The 21,812-nt window shown below is 38.4% G+C and overlaps 1 protein-coding gene across 1 annotated transcript; it reads left to right on the top strand.

Annotated features, from left to right (window-relative positions):
• The first annotated feature begins 295 nt into the window (after positions 1 to 295).
• Positions 296 to 21,759, top strand: rmp24 (ribonuclease MRP subunit p24). Its single transcript, XM_079590408.1, has 5 exons — positions 296 to 623; positions 4,228 to 4,247; positions 4,618 to 4,817; positions 20,494 to 20,675; positions 20,766 to 21,759. The coding sequence occupies exons 1-5, from the start codon at positions 520 to 522 to the stop codon at positions 20,908 to 20,910; spliced, it is 651 nt and encodes a 216-aa protein (XP_079446534.1). The 5' UTR covers positions 296 to 519; the 3' UTR covers positions 20,911 to 21,759.
• The last annotated feature ends 53 nt before the right edge of the window (positions 21,760 to 21,812 follow it).

The following is a 21,812-nucleotide window of genomic DNA, read 5'->3' on the forward strand; positions in this document are numbered from 1 at the left end:
GGCCTACTTACTGAATAATATTAATTAACTAGGCCTACATGTAGGCTACTTACTACTATATATGGGTTTGGTTTAGGGTTAGGCCTACTTGTAATTATTCATAAAGGTAGGCTATTGCTATTACAGTAATTAGCTATTTAGGAACGTGCACCTTAAAATAAAGTGTTACTGTATTAGGCTATATAAAATGATAGAGTGCTGGTGTTGATGTGAAAATTAAAAATGTACAGCACTGAACTACATTACTAGTCTACATTCCCTTACCAATATATACAGTGTACATGTTGTGTACACCAGTGCACATGTTTGTTACGCGTCGCTAAAAAAAACTCGCCCTCCCATAATTCCTCACCCGCATTGCGGCATTGTGGGTAATTTTAAAGTAAAGACTTGGGTGTTTCCTGTAGTCATGCTGGACTGAGAAAACATAATATAAAATCCACATTCTTTTATTATACACCACAATTATATAATACGTTAGCATTTGTAATAAGTTTGGACGCTGGGCTGTTATCAAAAATGGTTGGCAGTAAAAGCAAACACGATGACCAAAAAACGAGGTTTTTAATCAAGGCTTCTCTTCTTTACAAAGACATTTGCCCCGAACAGTCGCGCTTTTTCATGTAAGTAGAATGTAAGTTTTTCATGCAAGTTTAGTTTTAATCAACTGTTCATATTTATACGTGGTCTTTGAAAATGCTTTACTGTAAATGCTCCTCCTCGCCATGCTTTCTACTGTAATATCATTAAGTCACCAGAAGATGGCAGGCTACTCCTCATTTTCACAACGCACGGTTACATCTAGAGACATTTAGAGATAGGCCTATTAGTTTTTATGACCATTTCATTACCGATTATTTTGATGTCAGATAACTGATAAGCAGAACCGTTTTTTCTGCTTCTTTGAAAATGTATATTGAAGTACAGCAATATGCATGATCAGTGTTTCACAGTATCATAATATCAATATGTCATTCTTGCTTTTTTTTGTAATTAATAATAATAATAATTATTATTATTTATGCAACGTTGTTTTGCAATCTTAATGGTAATTGAAATGTATTTATGTATATTTTTTAAACTTAAAATGATACACTTTTCTTTCTAACTTGAATTAAAAGCACAGTTTATGCAGACAGTGCAAAAAATGGCAGTACCTGTGAGTGTGTGAACCCCATTATTTCCTGTTGAATAGTTGCATTAATGTCATTGTTGGATAATTATTCTACTGCCCTGAGATATTGAGAATTATAGTTGCTTTCTATGTGATTTCTTCAGTGAATTCTCAGTAAACCTTGTGGTTAGCTCAGAGCAATGTTAGTGATGTGTTCCTAAGCACAAGTCCAATCCCAGTCATCTTATTTTCGTATTTGTATAATAGCAATTGAAAAGCACCATCAAGGTGATGAAATAAACACGTGCACTCAAATCTCATCAGCTAAACAGTGTGTTAGTCATTTTACAGTTTTTGTTCGGTGTGTTAGGTTAATCCCATGTGTAGCATCATACACATTTGTTCCTTTAATATTGAAAGTGGATGGAGAATGTCTTATCTCCATTGAAAAATCCATATTGATTAACCAACACATATATAAATGGTAGGGCTGTGAACGATTAATCGCGATTAATCGAATCCAAAATAAAAGTTTGTGTTTACATAATATATGTGTGTGTATTGTGTATAATTATTTTGCATATATAAATACACACACATGCCTGTATATATTTGAGAAATATTTGCATTTATATACTGCATATATATTTTTATATGATTTATATTATATATAAATAGAACTATTTTATATATAAATAACACATTTTTCTTAAATATATATATGCATGTGTGTGTATTTATACAAAGTAATTATACACAATACATACACATATATTATGAAAACACAAACTTTTATTTTGGATTCGATTAATCGCGATTAATCGTTCACAGCCCTAATAAATGGAACCTCAAATTCTTTCATCTGTGTTTTAGTCTAACAATCAAATAAATCTTCATATTGAACAGTGCTACTGCTTCAGTTATAATAAGTGTAAATAATTTGTGTTATCAATATAGATTTTTTTTTTTTTTTTTTTTTTTTTTTAACCTTTCAAGAGCAGCTAAACCAACCATATCTTCTGTGTAACACAGACGCTAGGAAACTAATGGTGAAAAGTCAAATAAAAATGAGCATTCTTGCTTTATTTAAATGTCTCAAGCTGCTGTGAATCACCTGGTTTATTGGCTAGTACTGACCTGTGTTCTCACAGCAGAGTGAGTGAAGATAAATGACGCTTAGCCTTGGGTTGTGGCATGTTTTTCATAGATTAAATGTGTCCCATGTGCAGGGTCAGCGGTCAGCGCTGAGCGCACTGCATGTTTTGAGTGTTAGTCGGCTTGTTGTGCTCGTCGAGTTCAGGGTACATCTGCACTGACTCACGACGTGCATAAGTTACTGGAATCTGTTGTCTGAAAGTATGCGTGGCGTGCCATGAGATATGTTCTTATTTATAAACCACTTGAGTTAAGGCCTTTTGAATAAGGTTCACTCTCAGTATCTTCCACTGGTGTCTTCGTAAGGCACGACCTTTTGCTGCCAGGCTCGTCGATAGGGATAAGCTGTGTCAGCTCGAGTTATCAGTGGACTGTAATGGGGGCATTATTCTCTTTCTTGATTTTTATCACAGGTGATTTAGCTTGAGTAGGGTTTAGTTTTTGTTGATATAATCGTGCTGAGACAGTACATTAATTGAAAAGGTTCTTTATCTTTGTTCTGAGAGCACTTAAAAGAAGCTGCATTATTAATAGGTAAATTATTTTAATTAGATTACCACAGAAAGAAGTCATGTTGTGATATTACATGCCAATGGCAGTGCTAGGTGGTTTTTACTTTTTTAATTCAAAAGGCAAATTAAATGAAAATAGTCAAAAAAATGTAATGAAACAAAAACAGGCTTACATGCAATTAAATAAAGCACTGACATAACATTTCTTAGAAAATATCAGAAAAGCTTTAAAATTCAACAAAATAATATAAACAAATAAATGAAATAAAGTCAAACGAAACTTTAAAATGAAAGACAACAAACAACTTATTAAAATTAGTATTTGGTGTTTTGTTCTTACAGTAGAAATGCAATTAAATAATTCAAAATAAACACGCTTTAATGCAATTAAACAAAGCAATGGAACTAAACAAAAATAAGTCTCAGAAAATTTCAGAATAGCTTTAAAATAAACAAATACGTGCCGGGTGGATGTTTCCAATTTTGCACATGTAGAACTTTCAGTCAAAGAAAGCCAACAAAGAAATTAAAATTAAACAAATAAACAATGTAACAAACAAACCAAAAGTTAAACCCTTAAGAATCCATTTTAAAAGGGAACCAATCGACAGAGAATGTTTGCGACACAAATGAATGTGTCCCTGTTTGTAATGTGTTTGGAGGACATTTATCAGACTTCATGGCAGGAATTATCTCCCTCCCACTTCATCACTACCGATAACAGCTCTATGTGTTCTCGTTGGGAACAAGAGGTCTGCCCCGGCTCTATGGCATGCTGGGAAACATCCACTGTGGCATTACAAACAGTTGTGGATGGGACATTGGATGATTAGAATAATAATAAAAAAAACCTGCTCAGTGCTCCCCTTAACATGCACGTGCCACACAATAACAAAAGGCAGCTTTTAGCAATGCGAACTAATTTTAGACAGGATTATGAAGCTTATATAAATGAGGTAAGAAGAACAGCGCCATGTCCAAAAATAGGATGCACACTCACAAAGTCTCAGGGGAAATGAAAGCCCCCGGGGAAGTCATGGCCACTGACAGCCTGTGTGTACAGCACTTTGACCTCAGTATTTGAGTTTTAAGGACTACTGGCCTTCTGACATTTGTTATGAAATCCGCTTCAAACATTACAATGCTCATGATAACTTTAGTGAACTCTACAATAAGTAAATCCACTTCATCACCAGCTAATAACTCTTCGACGGCGACCCCATAAAAATATACAGAGCTACAGCAAAAGAAGTTCAAACACTAAATTTTAAAGATGGCTGCGCGCTTGTTTCTCTGGCGCATAAGGTCTATAAGATATAAAAAACTGGATTGGGTGCAAGACCTCTACCAAGCTCATAAATTATTCATAAGCTGCTATATTCCGGGCTAACTCTTTTAAAGTCTGAGATTTAAAGACTAACTCTTTTACTGCTTGTTTTATTACAGGAGAAGGCATCAGAGCAACGGTAAGTTATGGCTTTGTTATTTATATTAATAGACTTGTATGTCATTGTAAAGAGCTTTTAATATACCCCCCAAAGTCTATATAAGACCTTGTAGGCAACAGAACAGAAAGTTGGTTTTGAAAAGGAACGGTAGGCCAAGTTAAACCCAGTAAGTCCAACCACATTTCCTGATGTAAAACATGAATCCATTTCTATGGCCCTCACAGACCTCAAAGGGCCGACGGCAGGGTAGGATGACCACATATCGGAAAAGCTGTTTTCCAAAGTCCACAATGCCAAACCGTCCTCAGAATAGAGCATAGCATCACCTGTTTTATTTGAGCCAGTTGCCATGTTAAAAACCTCATCTATGTTTCTCCCACCGCTCCAGCCGCTGCCCTGCCGGAGTCTGTGATCTGCCCCTTCTGTTTCCAGTGGCGACAACTGGGAAATCATCACGTGCGTCTGCGGCCCAAGCGGAAGCCCACGGCGGGGATCAGGAAACTTCTGAAGAGGGATTCGTCAGGAAAGAGGCTCAGCGCAGAAGAGACTGTAGTCCTCCGAAAGTTTAAAAGGGCCTCCAATGCTCTGGTGAGGTCAAGTCCACATGTTTTATGTCCTCTCGAGTTCCGTCACTATTTCTACCTTTCTGCCCTTTCCTGAGTGTTTTAAGAACAGGTGCTTGAGATTAGAGTATTCAAGTTATATAAACCAGAAAGAACAAACACCATGTTGCCATGTATTTATGCCACTGTTCAAAAGATTGGGGTCTGTAAGATGTTTTGAGAGAAATTAAAACTTTCATTCAGCAAGGATGCATTCAATTGATCAAACGAGACCGTAAAGACATTTATGATGTTATATAAGATTTATATTTAAAATAAACGCTGTTCTTTTGAACTTTCACGGTTTAAATAATAAACAAATATCACAGAAATAAATTACTTTTTAAAATATATTCAAATTAGTGCTGTCAAATCACGATTAATTATATTTATATGTGTGTGTGTGTGTGTACACACATATATATATATATATATATATATATATATATATATATATATATATATATATATATATGCATACATATGTTTGTGTGCACACATACGTACACATATAATAATAACATATATACATGCATATATTATATATATTTAGAACGGATTAATCAATTTGACAGCACTAATTCAAATAGAAAATAGTTATTTCTAATTGTAATCATTTTACAATATTACTGTATTTTTTTTATTTTTTTTTATCAAATAAATGGAGCCTTAGTGAGCATAAGATACTTCTTTTAAAAACAATTGTATTTTATGTAACATTTTATGTGCATTTTATAAACATTTCATTGCTTTTTATTTTATTATTGGGGCTTTTTTTAATTTGATAGGATAGTGGCATAGAGAAAGGGAAGTATGGTTGAAAAAGGAGTAACAGAATTAGGACATGACCCAGGTCAGATTCAAACTGGGCTCTTATGCATCTTCCTGACCACAGTCCACTCTGGAATAGAAACTCGATAATAGAAAGGTAAAGGGTAGTTTCAGACATCACTTTGAACAGTGCAAGCTAGAACAGGGAGATATTAAGAAACAGTGGAAGCATAGGCAAAGATCTTTTTGTCTGCTCCTTTTTTTGGGTGACAGACAGGATCGTTGATGTGGCTCTAAGAGCAGTTCCCATTGATTTTGGTATATGGCCTATATGAGTGCACTTTACTGCTGATGCACACTTGGAAGACTGAATTTAACACTTTAAAATGTTTGGACATTTCTCAAGGAGTATGACTTCTATTTTTAAAGTTATGGTTACAGACTATCACGTTAATTATCAATAATTAGGCAGAAAGACATTAATCAGACACTGAAAAGCTCCTTTCATAGGGATTTGTTTAGCCTCAGATGACTTTGATTTGAAACCAAGGAAGATTCTTATTTTCTGAAGCTCTTCTGAAGTGTGGCAGGATCGAGGTGTTTCTTTTTAAAATGTGGTTATTTGTAGAAGTATTTAACCCTTAAAAGGTCACGGTACGTGCTGGTGCACACGGATGCATATCTCTGCGCTGCAGGAGACTCATGGTTCTGGGGGTGGAGTGGTTGGCGTTAGACTCCTAGATTCTGCACACATCGCTGGCATTTGTTTCTCTGCAGGAGATGAAGATACTGGCTTGACGAATAATGAACTTGATAGGGAGACAATGTCAGGAGAGTTCATTTATATTAACTGTCTCGTTTTTTCCCACTACAGTAAAGAGGACAGTGTTTGAGGGTCAGAGCATTTAGGGAACTTTCAAAGCAATAATCTCTTTTGTGGAGGTCATGGAAGATCATCTTTCTCTGTTTGTCTGCCTTGAATAGATGATGTCAGATTGAATAGAACATAAGTTTAGCATCATATCTATAAGATAAAGAATAAATTGTCACTAGATTAAAAGTGTATTTTAAAAGTCATCAAACGTTGCGGTCACGCAGGATCTTCTTCAGTTTTCATAATCTTTGGAAACATTTCATCTTTATATACAATTTCTTACATCTCATTTATCACGCATGAATTCAACCCATCAATTATAGACCAGTTCAATTGACAGTTAACAAATCCAAAGGTGGAGGGGGAAAATGACAAGAAACAGGACAGATTAAAGATTTAATCTGTTCTTTTTCTTGTTTAAAAAAAACCTTGTAATCTTTTTTTCCAAAGATTGTTAGATGATGTTTTAAGGATCGTTCTTCACTCTCTCTTTGCATTAGACACATTTTACTGCTGCTGTCTGTCTTGTCAATCGTGTTGTATTATGAATGAGTGTGTGTGTGTGTATGTGTGTATGTGTGTGTGGGGGGGGGGGGTCTCTTTGCTTTGAACTTTTGAATTAGTCAGAGCCACACAGTCTCTTGCCGTGAAATGCTTGACATGCCGTGGCTTATGACAGCCCTGCCAGGTCTTTAGAAAGTTATTTTAAGTATCCTTCCTTTTATATATTTGTTGCCTAGTTCAATTAATGCCCGTTTCATCTTCCCAAACTCATGCAGTATAGCATACAGGTCACTAGCGTATTTTAGAAGTTATTTTTTTATCATGGACTGTGATTCTACTCTTTTGAAATGCTTTATGGATACTGAATGTAACCATGGATCTGAGCATAATGTAGAGTTCATGTGCTCCTGATGGACTGTTCATAACTGAATCCTGGCTTCTCAATCTGAATCTGCTTACACAAATGTATACTGTATGTACTTTTGTGGTGATTGGTCAAGCAGTAACATATTACACCATGCAGTTTTTGATTACAGAAACCCTTGTTGCATGTCCAATCACAACACACTAGTCCAGCCAACCAATCAGGGCACATTATTCTGTTCAGTTCAGTTCAGATTATTTCTTTAGCACATTTAATAACCGCAACAAGGCTGACCAAAGTGCTATGCAATGCAAAATAAAAAAGACCATAAGATAACAGATAAAAGGAAACAAAGAAGAACAAAACAAGACATTACACTGTTTCAAAAGCCAACGAAGACTAGATTTGAATGCAGATAAGGTAGAAGCAGCGCTAATGTGGTTTGGAAGGCTTTTCCATAAAGTGGGACCAGCCACAGAAAAAGCTCTATCACTTTAAGCGAGTTTTGATCTTCAGACCTTAGGCTTCGTGAGGGATTTTAGGGGTGTAGTAAATTTTACAGATATCTCGGCATTTGATTATGTAAAGATTTATAGACGAGTAAAAGGATTTTAAACTTAATTCTATAATTAACTGCCAACCAATGTAGAGCTTTCAGAGGGTGAATGACATGCGTGCATTTTTTACGTCTTTTCAGAAATCGTGCAGCTTCATTTTGAACCACTTGTAAATGAGAAATTTTGATATAATAGATGGAGTTGCAATAATCCAGGCTTGTCGGAATAAAAGCATGGATTGTAACTTCCAGAGACTTCTCGGATAGAAACGGCTTTATTTTAGCAAGCAAGCAAGCGGAGATGAAAGAAACTAGAACCAATCACAGAGCTAATATTTTTATTAAACTTGAGAGAACTGTCAAACTCCACACCCAAATTCCTCACAGAAGGAGAAACAAAAGGTTGTAGATATTCAGGTTACTTCCTAGAGAAACAGAGGGGTTTTATCTGCATTAAAAAAGAGGACATTTTCATCCAAATAGGGTACATTGGAAGTGGTGCACCACCTGAGCGTCTTTGCCAAAATATTATTTGGCATGCTATTTTCAACATTCCATGATTGTGATGCACTAATTGTATTTTTATGTACTATCTTTAGAATAGATATTATTAAGATTTGTATGCAGCACCTGCATTTCTAGTTCCTTTGTTGTTGTCACATTTTGAGTTGGAAAGTTTCCATACCTCCAACAGAAAGCTCCAATGTTGCATGTGCATCTTTCAACATTTTGGGAAGCATCTGTGCCAGCAACCTTGGCTTTTTTCCAGCCTGTGTTTGATGCAGGTTATGCTTGGTGCATGTGACATCCTGTTTCCCCTCAGGGACAGAATCAGCGATGCAGATTTTCCATGTTTGGTCAAGGGGGATGGGCGTACCACAGATCGATCGCCCTGGAAAGCAGATGGGTCTCCACATATCAATAGCTGAACACACACACATATTACTTGGCCAGGCTTGCATATCAAGGGCAGCTGTGGCATCTAGAATCTCAGCAGGAAGGTCACAGCCGACAGTCTAGCCCGGCTTGTGGCTGCTGGGTTGAGGGTATTTCAGGAGCCTGGACTAATAATAGAACACAAAAAGCCAATCTGCTGGACTGTGTGTGTGTGAGGAAAAGTGTCAGTAAATGTTTAGACGTTTAGGGATAGCTCGGTGAAAAGCTCAGTTAAACAGCTTGTCTATGGCATTAATAACGAAACATCAACATGTAGATTGCATAAAAAGGTTATGTGCATACATATATATATATATGCAAATACATAACCTTTTTCTGCAATCTACATGTTGATGTATGTATATATATTTTAGTTTTAATAATCATTATTCATTATAGATAATATATATGTGACCGGGTGTAATGGAAGAAATACACACCGGAAGCAAGCTATGTGTTTTAAATCGAGGTTTTATTCTGACTGCTGTTTAAAATAAATGACAGCGGTCAATGGGAGCACAATTAGACAGATAACAGTCTAATTAAGTCAAAGGTTTGCCTTGTTTGAAAAGATTTCACAATTTAGATTTTCACAATCAGATTTCACTAATTAAACAAAAAACAGAAGTTTTGAAAACAGTTTACAATAAATTTGAAGATGACATAATGTCACGAAAAACCTCAAGCTTAACCAGTGGATCAATGCACAAATCCACAGAATACTTAACGTTAACCCAAACTGAAATACGGCGTAATGCACTGCAGCAGGTCAGATTTAAATATATTTCTCCAAACCAAAAATGTGTTAGATCTAATTGAAATACAATAACAAACTGGAATACGGCAGTGGCTGAGGTACAAAAGAAATAAAAGCACATTAACAAAGCCACAACCCACGTTTCACATATTACTCATGCAGTACCAGAAATATGCATTAAGCCATACAGTTATACTGTATAAATCACAGAATATAGCTTAAACTCATTAACAGATTTATCAAATAAACATGGCATCAGTATTTTACCACATAAATCATGAAAAGTACATACCCAATCCTTTACCAATCACCACGAGGTTCACTCGTCACACATGTGCTCCAAATAAATCTACAAGCAATGTACACATAAAATGTTCTTTAAACTCCGCTTCACAACATATGTGCATATTAAAGATATTGGAGTAATATTTACCCAGAAAGACGATAGTTTAAACCAGTAAATCAGATAGATGCACGCACAACAACATGAAGCTCTTCTGTACTCTGAAATGGCTTCTCTGGTCGCGCGCACGCATCCAACACTAGTGAATCATATCGCGAGAAGAGAGAGATTTCTTAAAGGGGCCACGAACATTTTTAACAAAATAGAAACCATGTATCTTTATACTACTTGGCCACATTCTCCCCTGCTAAGAAGTCATTGTCCTCAATGATATCAATACATATTTTTAACTTCTTTCACAGCTTCTCTGAAGAACACACTACCAAGGCTTGTCAAAACTTGGGAAAAAACTTCAGGACTGAGTGAGACAGAATTACAGGCCGATCTTGGCTCATTAAATGGGTTTGAATGCACACCCGCACTGGCCCGGGTTGTTCTTCTGGGTGCGGGAACAGGCCTCCTAGCCACAGGTTTGTTTATGGTAGGGACAGGGTCCTGTTCTTGCTCCACCGACTGCTCCAATTCAGCTGGCTGTTCCACACGATCCAGAACGTTAACAGGCCCAACATCTAAGGCTTCTTCAGACCCAGAGACTCCAACACCCACATAGCTTGTCGCTTCGAGATGAGGTAATGTAACCTCTTCCAACACCACATAATCTGTGTCAGCTTTTCCAACTTCAACCTGCTCAAACAGATTCTGAGACGGTGATGACGACAATCTACTCTCCGTTACCACTGGTTCCACAACAGAATTTACACAAGGGCGCAAGTCGACTCTGTGGACTCTCTTACAGGGACCACCCTCCAGAGGCTCAACCGTATATGTGGTGCCCAGTACATCAATGACCCGATACACTGTAGGAGCCCAAGCATCCTGTATTTTGTTTCTGCCAACAGGTCTGTGACGCAAATACACGGTCTGACCAACACCAACGGTAGGACAGTAGGTCTTGTCGTTTAACGGAGCGAGTCTCTCCGCAGCCTTGTGCTCTGCATATTCTCTCGCTTTCTCGTGAGCCTCTCTGAGACGATTCTGATGAATTGCTAACCAATCCTGTCTCCTATCCACAGCTTGTTCCTGGGCAAGAAGAGCATCAATGGGAAGACGTGCTTCTACACCAAACAGCAAGAAATAGGGTGAGTACCCGGTTGTTGCATGTGGGGTTACATTGTACGCATAGATCAACTCAGGGAGGTGTTCTGGCCATCGCCTTTTCTTCTCAGGAGGTAGTGTCCTTAGCAACTCATGGAGCGTCCTGTTAAATCGCTCGCACTGTGCATTACCTTGAGGACGGTAAGGAGTTGTGCGTGTTTTCCTCACTCCATACAGTCGACACAGTTCAGCTATCACCTCGCTTTCAAAGTTCCTTCCCTGATCTGAATGCAACCTCTCTGGTACTCCATATTTCATGAACCACTCTTTCAGTAAAATCTTGGCTGTGGTATCAGCCCGCTGATCTCGGGTAGGGAATGCCTGTGTAAATTTGGTAAACACATCTGTTACGACCAACACATTCTCACGACCATCTGTGGCAGGTTCGAGCACTGTATAATCCACCGCCACCACTTCCAAAGGCCTTGAAGCTAAGAACGGTTTCATAGGAGGACGGATTCTCGGCTGTGGCATCTTGGTTAGAATACACCGTTGACACTTTTTGACCCACCTCTCCACATCTTCGTACATGCCAACCCAGAAGCATCTCTGCCTTAACAGGTTGAGTGTACGTTCAATACCCTGATGTCCCATCTTATCATGGACACTTTCAAGGACTTGATCTTTTAAACAGGCTGGCAGGAGCAGCTGCTGGCACTCACCAAGACGAACATCCTCCACGACACGATAGAGCAACCCATCTGACTCTCTAATATGTTTCCACTGCTTTAACAGTGACAATACAGGCTTAGGTAGGTGGTGTCGTTGCTGACCGGATGGCTTTCGCTTAAGATCCCAAAACTCCCTGAAAGAGCAGATGATCGAATCATTTAGCTGGAAATCCTTTAACTGAGCTTTGGTATAGCCCGGAAGGGTAAATGTACCGTGCTGAGAATCAGTCCTTTCCACTCTGGGTTCACACTCTAAAGCACGGATCTGACTCACTTTACAGCACTGATCACCAGCTGTCAACAATTCCACATCCAAGGGTGTACACTTGTTGATCACATTACAAATGGCTACACAATCATCAAATTCTGCATCCTCAGAACTAGTAGGCTCCCCTGCTAATGGCTGCCTAGAGAGGGCATCAGCAGCAGCATTATGCCGTCCGGGCCGGTACTTAACCTCAAAATCAAAAACAGCTAATTGGGCCACCCATCTTTGCTCGATAGCACCTAGTTTCGCTGTTTTCAGATAACATAATGGATTGTTATCAGTGACAATTACAAATTTTGAGCCTAACAAATACCCCCGGAATTTTTCGGAAACAGCCCATTTGAGAGCTAGTAGTTCAAGCTTCATACTACTATAGTTCCGGTCATTCTTCTCTGCATTTCGTAGCCTTCTACTAGCATAGGCGATCACTCTCTTACAGCCACCTTGTTGCTGGTAGAGGACTGCACCTAGTCCTTCACCACTTGCATCTGTCTCTACTATAAATGGAAGAGAAAAGTCTGCATAGCCCAATATTGGAGCAGATGTAAGCTTCTCTTTCAACAGCTCAAAGGCTGTCTGACACTCTGCTGACCACAGTGAACAAAACTCAGGCTTTCTCACAATTCTGTGCTGTTTCAGGCATAAGTTGACCAAGTCATGAAGAGGGCCGGCGATTTTGGAAAAACCTTCGATGAACTTTCTGTAATAACTACAGAAGCCTAGGAATGATCTTAACTCCTTTACTGTGCCAGGTGTTTTCCATTGTTTCACAGCTTCAATTTTTCCAGGGTCAGTCCCAATGCCTTGAGCAGATATTTGATGACCCAAGAATTTTACTTCTTCCTGGAGAAAATGGCATTTTTCAAGTTTAACCTTGAGCCCCGTTTCCTTCAGTCTACGGAACACGACCTCTAGTCTCTGGAGATGTTCATGGAAATTTGATGAATATACAAGGATATCATCCAGATAGACTAAAAGGATCTGGAAGATCAAGTCTCCCATCGTGGATGTCATAAGGCGCTGGAATGTAGATGGTCCATTACAGACCCCGAAAGGCATACGAGAGTATTCAAAAATACCAAACGGGGTAGTGAATGCTGTCTTTGGCTGGTCTTGCTCACGCACAGCCACCTGATGATATCCGCTAGCCAAATCAATAGTTGAAAAGAACTTTGCACCTTGCAATGCATCAAAACTTTCGTCAATACGGGGCAAAGGGAAGGCATCTCGTTTCGTTTTGGAGTTTAACTGTCTGTAGTCCACACAGAGTCTAAGATTACCATCTGTCTTTCTCACAAGTACTATGGGCGATGCATAAGCACTTTTGCTGGGTTTGATAACCCCCTTCTTAAGAAGCTTGGTGATATGCTCCCTGACCTCACCATACTGGGTTGGTGGGATGCGGCGATAGGGCTGAGAAATCGGGACATCATCTGCCAGATGGATCTCATGTTGCACTTTGTCAGAAAATCCTAGTTCCTCATCGTCCAGCGCAAATACATCCACATACCTCAATAGCAAAGATTTAAGCTCCACCTGTTGCTCAGCGGTACCACCTAACTGTAGCTTGTTAAGAAAGTCTGTTAAGGTATCTGTCAATACCTGTCTCTCTTCTGTGTTTACAGTTATTTCTTCCACTCCATCCGAGATTCTCTGAAACTTCACTTCACAACCTTCAGTTGGACTTAAGGATTCAACAGGACAGAGAGTACCCAGCCGGGTATTGGGCTGCAACCATAAATCCTCTGAGGAGAGATTTACAACTTGCACGGGAAACAATGGTTTTGCAGTGGATACAAGGGAAGGTACAACGATTAAGCCCCCCGGTAAAGGTGAATTGCCAGGCTCCAACAACAGCTTTGAACCCTCAGGCAATGAACTCTTCATTCCCTTGACCATTAGAGTTGCAATTGATAAAGCAGGTAGGTGCACCGTCTCTTTTCCAGCAACCCGTCCAACAAACCGTTTCTCAAGTCGACTGGAACTTTGCATCTGCTGGAAAGCCTCTCTCCAGTCAGACTGCAACTCCCCTCCCAGGGTGGTATCGAACTCAGCATGAACTAACTGTCTACATCTGCCTATGATATTCATACCAATGAGAGCGGGCACGGCTGAAGAACTTTGTGTATCCCGGACTACTAGAAAACCACACTCTGACAGGGTGATACCCATGGTTTCAACTGGTAGCTCAAGATAGCCAAGGTATGGGATGTCTAGACCATTGGCAGCAGTAATTTTGAGCCAACCGGAAGTGGAAAGCATATCACCTGCTTCACCTGCTAAGTGCTCTTTGAAGAAATGTTCTGTAATGGTACTGACTTGGCTCCCTGTGTCAAGTAAACACGAAACACTCACTCCCCTGATTTTCAAGTCAACTACAGGACATCTCCCCACAGCATGTTTGAGTAGACGATCACGATCCGAGTTCCTAGGATTTGAGCCAACAGATTGCCCTCGCATCGCCTGGCTCACAGCGACCGAGGGTGTGCATTTCCCTGTGGCATGGACGATGATGCATCATCATTGACTCTTTGTTTATTTCTTCTCACACAGTTTTTAGCTATGTGCCCCACCCCGTTACACTTAAAGCATATAGGCTGGCCGTCATCAGTAAACCTAGGCTGCATCTTAGACTTAGTACCATGCACAGATTCAGGCTTAGTGCAGTGTGAAGTCAGTTTCTGAACAGCTTGAGTCAACTCCCCAATGGCTTTGCCTTGTTCTGCCACTACTTTTAGAACTTCATCAAGTGTAACAGAGCTCGCTGTAGGCATCACCATAGCTGCACACTGGGCTTCAGTAGCTTCAGAGCTTACATTACGGTTATGGACTACTTTAGTAGCACGCAGTTTGGGATCTTCAAGAGACCACATTAAAGCTTCATCTCTTACTTCGATCAAAGTTGACTGTGGCTTGTCCCTCACTAACTTACGAAGTTCTCTTCGAAGTGCGGGATCTCTTACTCCCTCCATGAACTGGTCTCGTAAAGCAACATTTACATTTGCAACCGCATCGGGGGACTGCTTCAAAACAGAGTTCAATGTCTGCGACAAGGCATGAGAGTATGCACGAAGGTCTTCACCTTCCGACTGTTTGCGGGTATAGAAAGTCTGCAATAACTGGGCAAGACTACGTTTTTCTCTAAAGGCCTCACTGAGGTAGGCAAAGATGTCTCCTGTTCGCTGAAGTTGATCCCCCCCTCTTAACCTAACCTCTTCCAAAGCGGCACCTTTCAATAGGGAAAGAACAAAGTCAGTTTGGTCTTCTGGAGTCTGGTTTCTCACAAGCAATACTCTTTCCACTTCTTCAATGAATTCATCTACATTTCTACCATCTTTGCTAAGATCGCCACTGAAAGACTGAATGTGGCGCTCTCTTGGCACATATATGTAAGACCTAGTTGGCTCTCTACTTAAGTTGGCAATAGCTGCCATAGCTTCAGCATGCTTTCTGCTGAGCTCTTGGATTTGCCCCTGCACATCACCCATGTCATGACTTACACCCTGTGCGCTAGCAGAACCCTGTACTTCTGGATATTCATCATCAGACTGTGACATGGTGAATTAAATTGAAATGTCTTTTCAGCAACAAAGTCCCTGAAATGTCTCTTTTTTTTTTTTAGTTCAAAGGATATGGGATCAAAAAAAGTCTGTATAGCTTCCTCTTCTTGTAGGAAACACAAAACAGTCTTCTTGTAGACAGCACGTTCTTGAGCTTTGAGCGCAGATGGCGATGTCCCCTCCTCGTCCAACGATCCGGTCCCTTGGCCACGAACCCTTAGCCGACGTCGTCACACTGGACACCCACAGGACAGTTAACCGCCTCCTCTCTGGGTCCCTGCAGCTCACGTACCCACCACTACCGTATTCCAGAAAAAAAAACGCACTAATGCCTAAGAGCTCCCAACTGTCAGATACCCCACTCCTGGTACCAAAATGTGACCGGGTGTAATGGAAGAAATACACACCGGAAGCAAGCTATGTGTTTTAAATCGAGGTTTTATTCTGACTGCTGTTTAAAATAAATGACAGCGGTCAATGGGAGCACAATTAGACAGATAACAGTCTAATTAAGTCAAAGGTTTGCCTTGTTTGAAAAGATTTCACAATTTAGATTTTCACAATCAGATTTCACTAATTAAACAAAAAACAGAAGTTTTGAAAACAGTTTACAATAAATTTGAAGATGACATAATGTCACGAAAAACCTCAAGCTTAACCAGTGGATCAATGCACAAATCCACAGAATACTTAACGTTAACCCAAACTGAAATACGGCGTAATGCACTGCAGCAGGTCAGATTTAAATATATTTCTCCAAACCAAAAATGTGTTAGATCTAATTGAAATACAATAACAAACTGGAATACGGCAGTGGCTGAGGTACAAAAGAAATAAAAGCACATTAACAAAGCCACAACCCACGTTTCACATATTACTCATGCAGTACCAGAAATATGCATTAAGCCATACAGTTATACTGTATAAATCACAGAATATAGCTTAAACTCATTAACAGATTTATCAAATAAACATGGCATCAGTATTTTACCACATAAATCATGAAAAGTACATACCCAATCCTTTACCAATCACCACGAGGTTCACTCGTCACACATGTGCTCCAAATAAATCTACAAGCAATGTACACATAACATGTTCTTTAAACTCCGCTTCACAACATATGTGCATATTAAAGATATTGGAGTAATATTTACCCAGAAAGACGATAGTTTAAACCAGTAAATCAGATAGATGCACGCACAACAACATGAAGCTCTTCTGTACTCTGAAATGGCTTCTCTGGTCGCGCGCACGCATCCAACACTAGTGAATCATATCGCGAGAAGAGAGAGATTTCTTAAAGGGGCCACGAACATTTTTAACAAAATAGAAACCATGTATCTTTATACTACTTGGCCACATATAGGGTATCTATGACTGAAAAGTTATTATATTAAAATCTTATATTAAACCTTAAAAGTAACAAATATATAAAAATTACACACACACACACACTCACACTCACACTCACACTCCAACCCCACACACACACACACGCACATTCCTGTTTTAGCAAAGCTGAATCTTCAGCATAATAATTTCAGGTAACACATGGATGCAAAGTTTCTGCATTAATTGTAGGCCAGTGGCTCTTAAACACCCCTCTTAAACTTTCAATTAAATTTTATTAATTTAATATCATTTTATTTAAATTATTTTAAGTCATCCTTGGTAGGCCCCGGCCCCCTGGTTGAGAACCACTATTCTAGGTCACTAATCAAATAAGTAAATTACTTAACATTGATAATGTGACTCTTTGTAAAGATGGTCAGATGTTCTTGCTTCCAATGAAGTACAAGATGCTCTTTGGATCACCTCAAAACATGCTGGAGAACGTCACTTGAGAGAGACAAACCCAACAGTAAGACATGATGAAATTCACACACTTTTTTCAAGTCAAATTCTCACTATTAAATGAGAAAGTCGATCTCAGACTTTTGGATCCCACTGTACATGTGTTCATCTTGGCATAATGGAAGGGTTAGAAGTAAAAGAAACCACTGGCAGTTTTGTTATTCCACGCATGACCCCTCACCCTGCATTGGATTTATCTATATACTTTCTTTCCAGCTCCGTTTTTCTTTCCGTATTTGTTTCCGTTCTCTTGACAGCTGCTTTGCTCTGATTGCATCAGTCTCACACAAGGGAGCCGTGGGGTTTTTGCCAATATAAACTAGCTTAAGACTTGTGAATTCTCATGAACTCTGTTACCATTTGTTCTTCAAAATGTATTTTTTAATGTTCCACTGAAGAAAGGAAGTCATTGACTTGTTTGTGAAACACTAAAAAACATATTTTGAAGAGTGTTGGTAACCAAAAGTTTCATTTTGTTTTGTTTATTTTTACCATCTGAGGTATGAATCAAAAATATTCCTTTGGTAATTTTAGTTGCCTCTTTTGGAAACATGTCTTTTTTTGTTACATACTGTATGTTGTGTCTTAGTTGCTGTTTTGTTGGTGTAACTTTCAGGCTTCTTAACTATCTTAACCAGCAATCATTCCTTAATCTACAGGCTCCACCAACTACCAGGCTGGCCTCTACAGAATCATTTAACCCAGAACTTTCAGTTTAGAAACAAGGGAATAGATACTGGTTATGAATGACATCTCTACTTTGTCATCGCCCACTGAATCCATCCTTTTCTTTAACAGTGTTTCTCCCAAGGATTCATTCCCATGCAGCCTGGCTGTGTTGGATGTCTGTTTTTGACCCTGTTAAATGGGCAGATTTTGATCTTGGGGAATGATCTATTTTGGGATTGAGCTGTGTGATGGAGATTAGAGGATGTGACTGAGTCTGCTGTCTTTATATGGAAAACCGCTCAACTTTTAAAGCAGTGGTTAACTAGTATTTGGTGTTTTCTATTTTAACAGTAATCTTGATATATTCCCCTAAAGCTCTTTGCATGGTTAGTGTGGTCAGTGTTTTAGATGAAAAGATAGAATAGACTTTTGTGGCATATTTGAGTTTTAATTTCTCATACAAACCATCTGTACTTAGTCCACAGTTCCCATTCAAGATGTGCAGTACTAAATGTACAGAAGAATTATTATTTGATCATAATTGTATTACTTTTTAAAGACTTGGTTCAAGTTTCTGAGGAATTCCATTAAGGATTGTTCGGATACTACAGAGCACTCTTTCAGTAACCAATCAGAGACAAGAGTCAGTCAGGCAGACTCCGCCCCCGCTGCAGCCGATTGGCCCGTCCTGCTCTTTATATCTCCACACGTGAAGGGTGCTGTAGTAAACATAGCTGTTCTCACACACATGCCTGGATCATCTCAAATCATTTACACTTCAGCTTAGCCACTGTTACCTCAACAAACAATGGCAGCCTTTGTGACGGTGAGTTCAATTTCCACACAGAAGAATGCAAGTTTCATAATTTGAGCAGTTAACATAAATTACATTAATGCAACAATGTAACCATATGTTCAGGATTTATGAATCAACCACTGGAAGGTTTTTCTTGTGTATACTACCATTCAAAAGTATGGGGTCTGTGAGATTTTTTTATGTTTTGGAAAGTCTCTTTTTCACTTCAAAACTGCATTTATTTGACCAAAATTACAGTAAAACTGTAATATTATGAAATATTATTACAATTTTAACCACTGTTTTATATTTTAAAATGTAACTGTTTCCATTGATGGCAAAGTTTCAGTATCACATGATCCTTCAGAAATCATTCTAATATGCTGATTTGCTGCTCAAGAAACATTTATTATCATCAATGTTGAAAACAGTTGTGTTGCTTAATATTTATATGGAAACATAATTGTTTTTAAGATTCTTTGATGAATTGAAAGCTCAAAAGAATAGCATTTATTTGAAATCTAAATCTTTCGTAACATAAATGTCTTTACTGTACATTTTTAAATCATTTTATTGCATCCTTGCTGAATAAAATAAATTGTATGTCAGTTGAAGTGTATAAAGTAGAAGATTATATAAGTGTCAGTAGAAGATTGGAAATGCTAGGGGTTGGTCGGCTTAATTTAGTGCTGTCTCTGGCAGTTTGTGTCTGTGCAGATGGCCTCTGGGCATGTGTGTGTGTAGTGTACTTTTGGCCTGTACCTTGCTGTATATAGAGCTCACGTTCATATACAATGTGTGAAATACCAGAGATAAGTGCTCATAAGTGCCTGCTAAACCTCACAGACTCTCATGGTACAAAACGTGTTAGCAGTATAACCATCTTAAAAAAAAACTAGATGGTTATTTTATACATTCGTTTTAGTAACTTATTCATGTTAAAGCAAAACATTTTATTAGCTATTTTGTTTGGGGTTCCAGTCAGCGTATGAAGATTGGGCAATCGACTTTTGTCTATCAACATTATTAATTCATTAATTGTGCATATCAGTCGTTTTTCATTCCAATTTTAAGGTCCACGAGTACATCTGATGTCAGACATTGTTTATCTTCTCTTCAGATTTTGTTTTGATAGATATTCTATCTTTGTATTACAAACAGTGTTTTGTGTATTTATATTTTAATCTATCCTTAATATGATAAAACATTTTATATACTCATTTTGTCATCAGGAAAACATTTTTTTGCATCATATTAGGCAATTTTAAATTTGGGATATCCAGACATTTGCTCAGCTCAAAAAAAGTATTATTATTATTTGTATGTATGTATGTATGTATGTGAATACAGTAGGCTATGTGTATGTATGTATGTATGTATGTGAATACAGTAGGCTATGTGTATGTATGTATGTATGTGTGTGTGTTTTTCAAATCATTTTGGCAATTTGGCATGATGACTTGGCCAAAAACACATTTTATCATTTAACCATTATTTAACCAAGATACTTTGTTCTCTTAGATGGCAACGTGTTACACCTGTAATAAGATGTCCAGACAACCTGGAATGAACCGTGAGCTTTTGGCTACTCTGTCACAGAACCGAAGTACCCCAGGAAGTTCAGGCAAACAAAGAACTCCACAGTCTGTCAACAGGGCCACTCCGAAATCAGTAGTGGACAGAACACCAAGTGGCACACCAAGGTAAGCTACTCTTTGAACATGTATGTTGCAGGTCTCAACTGCATCTCACAGAACTACTAAAACCATTTACTCAATGCTTTCTTCCCGCAGGTCAGTGTCTTCAAACACCAGCTCGTCATCAAAGTCTGGCAGTGCAAAGTCGTCACCCTTCGCCCGCCTCAAAAAGATCCTCATGCTGGAAAACAAACAGCACAGTAAGAAAGGTGGTCTGAAGGACTTCCTCTCATCTCTCTGAAGACCTCGGGATCGTTGAAAATGAAAGACTCTGGCCCACTTTGAAAGGAGCTACTGAAGGTCATGATGAGGATGATAATCACTTCTCCTCATGCGTTATAATGCCACCTAGTGGAGGTGTCATTATAGCCTGGTTTATATTGAAGGACAGTTAAATTGAACAAAACGTCTCATTTCCTTCTATTAAGAATCTGTTTCTGGATCCTTCTGGACAAGTGGCACGAACATTTATTTTTGTAGGACAGTGTATCTTGTGCTACAGAACAATGCTGGGACTTTTTGTAGTTTTTTTTATTTTATTTGCTATTAATTTCATGATGCCACATATTGTTATTTTTTCAACAAAAAAAGATAACTTTTATATGTTGTGCGTTTAATGTTAATTTTGTATACTGAATTCAGACATCTACTGTTTGGATTACTGATATTAAAAGAAGGGTTGACTTTACACTTGGCTTACACATTGAATTAATTTGTATGCAAAAAAATAAATAAACTGTGCTGTGTTTACATTTGGTGGCATAGTTGCCTTCAGACTATATAGAAAAGACCAAAAATATGTCATACTGGCTTTTTTTTTCTGTCTCAATACATTTAAATTGTCTTTTTTGATCTTTGACAGAATTGTTTTTTCAATAAAAAGTAAAATGGTAAAGTTTGTGTGTTTATTTATCCCTCTTAAAAGAGATTAAACGACCCATAATGTTTTTTTTCTAGGCCCCAAAATGTATTATAATAATTCTTAAATTGTATATTTTAAAAAAGCAACACAATTTGTGTAAAAATAGTGTACTTGTAGAAAACTGGAATCACAAAATGAATCGTGGTTAATAAACTTCATAATATGTCAACCCTCCCAGTTTCTGTTCATAAAAAAAAGTTCAAAAAGCAACCAGTCAATAT

The sequence above is a fragment of the Phoxinus phoxinus genome, assembly GCF_949152265.1.
Source record: "Phoxinus phoxinus genome assembly, chromosome: 19".
NCBI classification, from domain to species: domain Eukaryota; kingdom Metazoa; phylum Chordata; class Actinopteri; order Cypriniformes; family Leuciscidae; genus Phoxinus; species Phoxinus phoxinus.